At 41.5% G+C, this 11,117-nt stretch overlaps 1 protein-coding gene across 1 annotated transcript in view; it reads right to left on the bottom strand.

Moving 5' to 3' along the window:
* Positions 1-8,836: 8,836 nt before the first annotated feature.
* LOC134540621 (gastric triacylglycerol lipase-like) overlaps positions 8,837-11,117 on the bottom strand; it is a 54,086-nt gene continuing 51,805 nt past the window's right edge. Inside the window, exon 8 of the mRNA XM_063383462.1 lies at positions 8,837-9,560. Within this exon, the coding sequence (XP_063239532.1) occupies positions 9,405-9,560 (156 nt within the window). The 3' untranslated portion in view covers positions 8,837-9,404. The remainder of the gene's footprint in view (positions 9,561-11,117) is intronic.

Raw genomic sequence — 11,117 nt, 5'->3', positions numbered from 1 at the left:
CACTGTTGCCAACTCCAATAAACACGATTCACTAGGCTCAATATCAAAAGTCGTTTGAAAGTCGTTAAAAATGATTCAATTTTTAAATTTGAGGGGGGTGGGAGGAATTCAGGGTTTTCGTCCTGGGAGGGGCAAAAGTGGCCATAGGTCTATAATCTCTGGTTATTCCACATAATGAAATTCATATGTCATTCTTGCAGCATACCATCTATGAAATTGCTAATTAAGCCCAATTATTTGGACACATCGGCTATTGCATTATTTTTATTCATTTTTAATGTTTCTTCAACATTTAACACTGACTTTTTATTTTTTTATTTTAAGGATAGTGACATTACTTGGTAGTCTTTGTTGAATCTGCTTTATGAGTTTCAGACTAAATTAAATGCACATCTTCTTCAAATAATTAATTGTTTTGACGCCGACCGCCAATGCTCCTCTATGTCGCATAGACCCCTATGCCTCATCAACGTCTCGCAAAAGTGTGTGCACCGAACGCGCTCGTGCGCGCAGCAAAGTGTAGTTCGTGCGACGAGGCGAACGCCATGCAACGAGTGCTGCGCCGGCGGAAGGATCCGGCCGGGTGTGGCATATCCCTCCGCCGCACTACAACAAATTATTTAAATTATATTTTTTCCACAGGTTTTTATTAAACATTATTTTTCATTAATTAATAATTCAGTCCTGTCAAAATTATGTCTCACTGTGCGATTTGTCTCGAACCTGGCCGGTTCAGTTTCCCGCGAAATTCACACGTTTCCGCGGGAGGGCTGGCGGGGGAGGGGGGTCGCGCGCGGCGACACCGTCAGTGTCCTATAGGAGCTCCAACAGGCCGGCAGCCTGCGTGCAACGCGGAACCATCAACCTTTGCTTTCACCGACATGTAGTTTTCAATAGTGTAATATCTTTTCAAACTTTTACGTACAGTTCCGCGGTCGGCTTCCATCTACCATGAGGTATTTAACTTAATTAAATCAGTGCTCCAAGATGAGTGTTCTACGTCATACGTAAGTACTGTGGGAAGTTTACGAGAATTTACATCGGCGCTTCACGCCCCAACTTAGCCTACAGGCTACTTAGTTTTTGCCCGCACGGGGCAGCCAGCAGGCGACGCGTGCCGTCAAACGTAATAACGATTCAGTCCCTGGGACACATCTAGGCATCACGTAGAGTCGCCGGAGACACAGGCCTACGTGCCACTAGCCCAGTTTATTAAGTGTTAGGTAATAGTGAAGTGTATTGTTCGTCAAGATATCGTTCGTCATGTCAGAGTGTATTTTTGTAACTATCGCATCACGTGTACAAGTCCGCCCCTCACGCGCATTAAAATCGTGAGCCGCCACTGAGGAAGTGAGCTGCGCGTGTGACTAGTCGCGTCGGGCAAACCGTTACGGCCAGAACGGGCAGCACCATGTATTGGGCTGTGCTGTATTAAATTCACCAAATATCTTCCAGAAACGTTGTGTTATTCTTCAGGCGTCCCGAGTGGCCATAACAGCTCGGGGGGCCCTACTGCGTTAACCCCTACCTCTAGCCACAAGGCCGGACCTTCCCTGAGATCACGAACCCGAGCAAAAATCACGTCTAAATAGTCAGAGGTAGCGGGGACGGCCTCAGTTTCTTGACACAAACTTGACTCGTGAAGCCAAGGTGCAGATTTGCGTACATGCATTCGTTCGAAACTGGCGTTGTCAACAAATCAACAGTTGGAAAAAAAATGTTTTTTTTTTTCTTTTTCCCCAAGTGATTGCATGAGAAACACTAAAATATCTAGTAATTTTGTGGGGTCATTGTCTTCGCCTTCAAATGCTTTTAGTTACTATTTGTATGTCTTTTAAAGTATGTTTAAGGTAAAACATGTAAAATTGATTTGAGCAGTCACAATATATCTTATACAAAAGATCAGCAGAAGAAACATGGATACTTAAGACATTTTCCCTGCTGAAGTCAACCAGCATTGCCACCTCCAGATCGGCTTGTGTCTACAGGTGATTGGACCTACCTTCCATGTCACCAGACTCGCCCCCTATTTTGTTTTCACCTCCCCCTTCCTGATGAATAAGGCAGGCGATGGTGTGCGCTAGGAAATAGTCCCTAAGATTAGTATGTAGGTGCCATGTATAGCCTTGCCTTACCGTAACAGTGTTTCTGTCCTATGTGACCTCCTTGATGCTTTCCTGGGGGCCGTACCGATTTGAGACAGAAGGACTCTTGGGGCTGATGGAGAGATGTGATTGATGTGATTGGGCTGTCTAACAGGAGCTCCATTACTAGGTCCAGTTCACTGCAGTAGAAGCTACCCACCCTGCTTTTAGTACCAGAGGTCACACCATGCTAAGTAGTATATAATAGTATTTCTGGCACCAGGAATAGGAGTGTGGAGGTGGAGACACTGTCCAACATCTTGGATTATGGCATCATGTTGGCCATCTTTAAGGACATTGACCTTTTACCTCAACCTGGACCTAGGCTGCCATCTTAAAATCAAGCACCCCACTCACTAACATTGCACTTTTGGTTATGCATGCCACCTTAGATTGAATGACATCATCGTTGCACTTTTCATTATGGTTGACATCCTGTATCCTAATGTCACATCCATCATCTTGGATCTGACATCACAACCATTTTTTTTCGATTCTGACATCATGTCCGCCATCTTGTTTTCGCCTATTGGATACCGCCATCGTGGATGATTTCATGGATGCCATATTGTTTTTTCTGTTCTGTTGGGGGCAGCCATCTTGGTTTCCATCATCTTTGTTTTTGATGTTTGTGCCTAGAGAGAGCCAACATCGCCTGTCTCATGCATATAATTTACCTGTTATGGTACTTATCGACATATTAAATTTAATTTTTTTATACAAAATACACTGAAAGTACTATTATTCGATCCATGACAGCTCTGACCTCTGGGTTGAAAATACACTCCTTTACTCGCATGGATATCGAGACACAAGACTGAGAATTAAATAAGCTATATAAAAAATTGACGTCAGCCACGGCTTCGCCTCGTAAGCCTGGTCCGATCCCACTGTCCAGTTCCCCTCCTTCCTGGCATTTGTACTGCCGATGTATGTAAACATGCATGAGTTCAAATTGCACGCCATGGACTACTGCAAGAGGGCGCTTAGCAGCAGTGCGACGTTGTCATGATTGGTTATAATTATATTAAATAAGAACAACATTGAGTACGATGGTTTGTGATTTTTAATACTTTCAATAACAACCTGTTGTCTTTACATCCAGACAGCCTCCCACACTCACTTCCCGTCATAGACTACATGACACATATATGACATCTCCCTTTTTTTTTTTTTACCAAGTATACATGACCCTTTACATAAAATCATCTTTACAAAGTATACATGACACTTTACATATAATCATCCAAATATTTAGGTTTATTACATATTCTCCCACTACGTGTTCTCTGGGTACCCAAATTCACTCGAGTATTGTTTGTGGTCACTCTGCTGTCAGTTTTAGAGTCAGAGTCAATCTCTCCCCCCTGTTGTTTATTAGTTGGGGAGAGATCTCTCTGAGCAAAGATTTCCATGCCCCCAGAATCAGTTTCCACAGCTTCCTCATTGCCTACCAACTCTTTCCTGTCAATTTTGTTAAACTGAACCTGATTACCAGTCGTATATATATATTGACGGTTTCTCCTGACAATATTACCCTTCTCGGTTTCTACTAGATAAGATCTGGGTCCTACTGTACTCATTTCTTGAATACGTCCCTTCCTTAACGGCCGGCTCCCAACCTCTGCATCCTCAAAATACACTACTTCCCCTTCTGCCAGTTCTCTTAACTCTTTAGCATTCCTATCATGGTAATGTTTGTTGACTATATTTCTGTTCCTAAATTCCTGCACAATGTTGTTATAATCATGTTGGGCTTTGGTGTTAATACTTAACATGCTTCTGACTTTTTTGTTGAACAATAACTCGGCTGATGATGGAATGGTATTAGTGATAGGTGTATTTCTGAGCTCCAGCAGAGCTAGGTCACTATCTTTGTTTTCTAGATCTATTCGTTTCAACATTCTTTTGACCGTTTGTATTTGTCGTTCAACCATACCGTTAGAAGCTGGATAATGTGGACTTGAAGTTATATGTTGAAAACCCCATTGCTTAGCAAAATCCCTAAACTTTTTATTATTAAATTGAGGACCATTGTCAGAATATATTGTTTCTGGGATACCGTGTCTTGCTAGAATTGATTTGAGTTTTCTGACTGTTTCCTCACTTGACATATTAGAAAGTTCTACTATTTCAATGAATTTTGTGAAATAGTCTACCACTATGAGAAAATTTTTGTTTTTATAATAGAAAATATCTGTACCTAACATAAGCCATGGTTCTTCAGACATCCTAGTCAGCATAGGTTACGGAGATTGCCGTTTTTGAAATTGAATACATGCCTCACAGTTACCCACTAAATTTTCAATTTGTATGGTCATCCCTGGCCAGTATAAATGTTGTCTTGCCCTGTTTTTGCATTTTTCAATCCCACAGTGATGATAATGTATTTTTGCTAACATTTTCTGTCTTAACTCTTTTGGAACCACTACTTGATTTGTTTTATACAACAACCCGTTATGTACAAACAATTCCTCTCTGAATTTGTAATACGGTCTTGCTATGGCCTCGCATTCTGTACTACTCAATGGCCAACCCTCCCTAGTATATTTTACTACCCTTTGCAATTCCTCATCATTTTCTGTAGCTTGCTTAAATTCTACTAAGCGATCCTTTGTAATAGGTATTTTTTCCTGCACTACACATACATGAGCCTCTATTTCAGAATCAAATTTATCCTTGCTCTCTTGTTTTATGTTTACCCTCGACAACATGTCTGCAATTGCTAGATCCTTACCCGGTACGTACTTGAGTTCAAAATCATATTCCTGTAGCCTTAGTCTCATACGCTGTAAGCGAAGTGGACACTGATTCAAAGGTTTTCTAAATATGGATATCAACGGCTGATGGTCAGTCTCTATTATGAAATGTCTTCCATACACATATTGTTTATACCTTTCACACCCATAGACTACTGCCATCGTTTATTTCTCAATTTGCGCATAAGCTTGCTGACATGAAGTCAAAGATTGTGAAGCATAAGCTACTGGTAGGTTATTTTGTAATAAAGTGGCACCTATCCCGTAACTTGATGCATCTACTGACAGAACAACTGACGCATTGGTATTAAAATACTGTAATACTGGTCGCTGCACTAAGGCATTTTTTATTTCCTTAAAGGCATTACTTTCTAATTCTGACCACTGCCAAAGTACTTCTTTTTTTAGAAGTTGTCTCATAGGGTATGTCATGTCAGATAACTTAGGCACAAATTTAGCTACATACGTCACCATTCCCAAAAAGGTTTGCAATTCCTTCTTATTTTTTGGTTCATGCATTTCAGAGATAGCTTTGACTTTGTTTTCATCAGGTTTGATACCCTGGTGGGATAGTGTGTGTCCCACATATGTGACTTCCGTAACTCCAAATTTACATTTATTTTTTGTTAAAACGCACATTTTTTTCTTTTGCAGTGGCTAGTACTTTTGCTAACCTATTATCGTGTTCCTCTAATTTTGAACCCCATACAATCAAATCATCTATGTACAGTTGCACTCCTTCCAGATTTCCAAAAATGTCTGCAAAACTTCTTTGAAACACCTCAGGTGCTGAACAAAGGCCATATGGTAATCTTGTAAAACAAAACCTACCAAATGGTGTGTTGAATGTGGTAAGTTTTTGACTAGCTTCACTCAAGGGAATTTGCCAAAATCCTTTGTATCCATCTAAAATAGTGAAATATTTTGCTTGTGGCATTTTAGAAACCAATTCCTCAAATGTGGGTAGTTGATATACTTCCCTCACTATGGCCTTGTTCAGTGCATGAGGATCTAAACAGATTCTTAATGTTTTATCTGGCTTTCGAACTATGACTAATGAATTCACCCATTCTGTTGGTTCCGTAACCTGTTTAACAATTCCCAAGGCAATCAGTTTGTTTATTTCTGTTTTCAATGGATCTAATAGGCAAAATGGCACTTTTCTACATGCCTCTATTTGGGGTAGAGCATCTTTTTTCAACTTAATATCATATGTATAGTCTATACACCCTATACCTGTGAATACCTCTGAATATTTTTGATATTTATCAGCCATTGGGGTGGTAATCTCATTAACTTTCCTCATTAGATCAAACTTAGAGATACTCGGTAATCCCAAGACAGACTGTGTGCCAGTGCCTGACTTAACAATTTGGAACTCAAGCACACCCTGTGTTCCACTTTTAAAACTTACTTTTGCCACTAATCTACCTATGACTTCAATAGGGGACCCATTAAAATTCTGCAACCTAGCTGTGGTTGGTCGAATTTTTAGGTGTAGCTTGTTACACAGGTCTTCTGACATCACATTAACCTGAGCACCAGTGTCCAGTTTTAAATTAATGTACTTGTCTTTAATCTGAACTTTCTCTATCCAATCTTCTACTTTTTTAGGTCCTTCTGTTAAGTCAACCTTTCCCAACATCAAAGCCTCCTCTAAATTACCTTCTAACATAACATCACTACCTTCACTTGTGTTCCTATTGTGAGTGTCACAACAATTAGTTTGAACAACATGAGATACAAATTTTGTTTTACACGCTTGGGCAAAATGGCCCATCTTCCCACAATTATGACATATTTTATTGTACGCTGGACATACCTTACGTTCATGGTAGTAACCGCATCTGCCACAAGTCATCGACTTATTACCTTGAAAATTTCTTCCCACCTGCTGATTGTATGTAGAATGTTGTTTTCCCCGTGATGAAAAACTTGATCCCCTGCTGTACTCGTGATTGTCTTGATCGTCCATGCTGCTTTTGCGCTGGTCCCACCTGCTCTGCTGTACTGTGTGTGCTGGAACTCTTCTATCTTCTGCTGGTTGCTGCCTATAAGAACTCTGTTGACCTTGTCTCTTACACTCACTTGAAACTCGATTCACTTCATAACTGTTGTTCTGCTTGTTTAATGCTTGCAACTGCTGTTGTTAGTTCAACCACTTTGCATATCTGTATGCACTTTTGCAAAGTTAAATCATTTGTTCTCAACAATTTATTCTTAACTTCTTTGTCACGTAACCCACTGATAATTCTATCCTTAATTAACCCATCACGCATTTCTCCAAATGCACAGCTCTTACTCAGTCTTTTTAAATCTGCTGCATATGTGTCAATAGTTCCCCTTTTAGTTGATCCCTGTTAAAAAACACATGCCTTTCCACACTTTCATTTGTCTTGGGGACGCAATAATTCTCAAATGCCTGCAAAACACTTTTCAGATTTTTCTTCTGATCTTCCTGTAACTCGAATGATTCAAATATTTCTTGACCTTCCACGCCCATGATGTGAAGTAAAATTGCCACTTGCACCTCATCCGTTTGCTTGTTTCCTCCCGAAGCCAACATGTATATATCAAACTGTTGTTTGAATTTCTTGAAGTTTTCTGATACATTGCCTTCCCAGCAAAGCTCCTTCGGTGGTTTTAGCTGGTTCATGATGCTTATTTTCTTCCTCTCGTTGATCACGTGATCTTAACCTTCTAATATATAGGTACACATATTTCCGCATTACACTTTTCTTCCAATACACGTAAATTCAGTAACCGACTGCGCCATGTCATGATTGGTTATAATTATATTAAATAAGAACAACATTGAGTACGATGGTTTGTGATTTTTAATACTTTCAATAACAACCTGTTGTCTTTACATCCAGACAGCCTCCCACACTCACTTCCCGTCATAGACTACATGACACATATATGACAGACGTCACCCAGAAACCAATAACAATTATTATTATATGATATTATAAAAAGTAGCGGGTTTTTAATATTCTGAGTCTGTATAAATTACAAGTGTGTTGTTTTGTCTCTTCTTTAAAACTAACCCTTGGCGTGGAGTCACAGAGTAGAATAATGGTTTTGTTCCGGTGGGAAGCTGCCTGCTGCCCGTGCGCAGTGTGCTGCTCACCCCAGTTCCTCTTCATCATCGGCCGAGACCAGACATGTGTGGAGTCACCAGAGATTTGTGGCCACGTGTCTCCAACCCCGTGGTATCTCTGTGTGTTAATCGATGTGGCGTGCCCGACGCCTAGAGCGGGCCGGATCTTAATAAATTAGCTCGAGTAGTTAGAGGACTAAAATCTTGCCTCACACGGGCCATGTAACGCCATGACCAGGAGTCTCAGCTGGGTACACGTGCCCACTCACATTGTGGCACCCACTACAAACAGCCTTGGTTAAACAGCTATGTCCTCAAAATAAAAAGCACATATTCGGACCTGTAGTAATGTTTTTGAATTTGAAGGAATATAGCATTACTTGTTCGAGATAGAGCCGCCATCTATTATTTTTCAATACTCACTACCAGGAGCAAAACTACTTTGTATGCTACAGAGTTTTGCCGCCATTTTTTAAATCCATGTTTATTATCAAATAAATCGTGAAATATTTTTATATTAATAAATTTTAAGAAAATGTGATCCCGCCATTTTGAAATTGTCATGTCCGCCATATTGAATATCCATGATTATTATCGAAAACATTTGGATTTTTTAATTATTTATTTCCAGGGTGCCCGCCATATTGTCGGCCATCTTGGAAATATTAATGAGGTACATAGTACACTACACATGTCTCTTGCATGCATGCGTGCGCGCGCGCACACACACACACACACACACACACACACACACACACCCACACACACACACACACCCACACACACAAACACACTGCTGGCAGGAGGGTTAAAAATAAATGGCAGACACAGAGGTGGAAATTGGTGTATTTCAGGCTGGACGAAGCAATTTTATGGGCACAGTAATTTGAAATACATAAGTTCTAATAACATAAAAAGTACGAAATCGCTTAAGAAGATCATAAATCATGCTCAGGGGTGGCAGAGAAAGTTTGTCATTAAAAAGCCCAGGGATTTTTTTTCTCCAGATATACGTGTATTTTACACAAAAATTAAGTACCTGAAACAAATCAGAACATAAAAATATATTAATAATGATTAAAGTTTGACCTTAAGTTACACATTATGTTTATTATTAGTTTTTTTTTAATTTAAAACTGAAAAATTAAATAGTTTACAAACAATCATAGAATTGTATGAAGAGCATAAGTACTGCTGGAGACTGAAAATTTATTATTCCTTCTTAAAAAAAAAGGACCATGCGACTGTGACATGACATTAACGGGTCCTGTGTCTCCTCGTCATGACACAATGGTCCCGCCACCACGCCTCGCCCCTGGTACCGAGGCGGGCAGCAGCAGCTGGTACGAGAAGTAACACGCAGAGCGGGGCGGCGGGCGTGCCCCGTCCCGGCCCTCGTCAGCCGCGACCCTGCTTCAGGAGCCGCACCACCTCGTCGTACACGAGCGCGCGCACGTCCTTGGCCCACAGGAAGTCCACGTGGTTGAAGGTGGGCAGGGGCACCCTGTACACCCCCACCACCTTCCGCAGCGACTGCGACAACGCATGCACGTCCTGCGAACAACACGTGCGTTAATGAATACGTAATCGTAAATAGGTATAACGGTAATTGGTTCGGCGCGAAGACGCCATGTTAGGCTAGCAGGGCCCTGAGCTCACCCCAGTCCTTCGCCAGCACCGACCGAGAGCAGACGCCTCAGCACCCCGGGGACCTCACCGCTTGCCTGCACTGCTAAGTAATTCCGTAAATTCTTAATCATCTTAAATCTTTCGTTCGTAATTCCTCGGGGCTTCTCTCGGTCGGGGGGACTGTTTAAATAATTGTATGAGTGACCACTATGGTCCTTTTTATGCTAATTACCGAATTGTAGAGTGTGACCACGTGGTCAGGTCGCACCACATGAACCGATTCGTGCCGTTGGATATAACCAAAGGTGTAGGCGAAGTAGCAACTAATAAACCAGGGCATACAATTATATTTGTATTTGTTATTTCAACATCCTGAGTGTGACGGCGCGTGGGACGCCGTAAGAGTCCACTGTGTAGGTGAAGAGCGCACCCGGCGCTGAGAGCGGACTAGTGGTGAGTACTAGGATTGGCTTTAGGGGGATTAAAATCACGCCTCACATGGGCGACGTCACGGCCCTGAAAAAGAGTCCCTCCCGGGTTCGTGCCCCTTGCACGGTGGCGCCTACAAATTAATCTCAGTACAAATGTATCGACGCGAACCCCCGCTTAGCATAAGGACAGTTAGCTGGGGACATGTCCCTGGCAGCGACCGACGGTGATGGAGTGTTTAAGGTGGGGGTGAACACCCCCAAGATGTGGTGAGCTCTGGTGCAGCCGAAGAGCTCCTGTTGTCGAGTGGCGAGTCGGACCGAGGTGGGCTGCGGCCGAAGGTTGAGTGACAGGAGGGGGGTAATGGCAAGGGGGGGGGAGGGGCCAGTGAACAAGAAGGGGCCTAGAGCAAGATCCCCAAGGGGCTCTGATCAAACATTGCTGGATGATTATGTCCCCAGCTTTACAAATTGGTCAGTGAGAAACCATTATGATATACTGTTATACATCATATCACAGCACACTGCATATTATTAACTAAATATTTATAACCCTAATAAAACAATTGACGAAAAATTAGTGCTAGAGATCCATTGCGGCAAAGGCACAATAATTATTTAGTCTGTTTGTTCATAAATCTGTTGTCGCCATCTATGGGCGCTTGCTGCACTAACTTTCCATAGAGATGCCAGGTAGGAGATATGTATAATGTCTTTCAGACGGGGGTATGTTCCTAAAACGGGCTGGTTTACTGGCCAAGGTCAGAATAAGGGATAAGACAGTACTTATATCTAAATCCATCTCCCTTTCCCCCATTTCTATATCTCTTTACATCTCTCTCTATAGGTAAGAATATAGGTACTTTGAAATCTACCTATGCCTGTAGGCTGTGCCGAATGCTATTTTTTATATATAGATTACATTTTGTCGATAAAGTCATTAGATATGGTTGTATACCATTAAAGTAAGGGAAAATGGGGAATGAATTCACCATAGAATTCTTTAAAATTCCATCTGATCATTTGCCTAATCTGAATTGGAAATACTCTTTAT

This window comes from Bacillus rossius, chromosome 17 (assembly GCF_032445375.1).
Source record: "Bacillus rossius redtenbacheri isolate Brsri chromosome 17, Brsri_v3, whole genome shotgun sequence".
In the NCBI taxonomy this organism is placed as follows: Eukaryota; Metazoa; Arthropoda; class Insecta; order Phasmatodea; family Bacillidae; genus Bacillus; species Bacillus rossius.
This window is presented reverse-complemented; position numbering and strand designations above follow the sequence as displayed.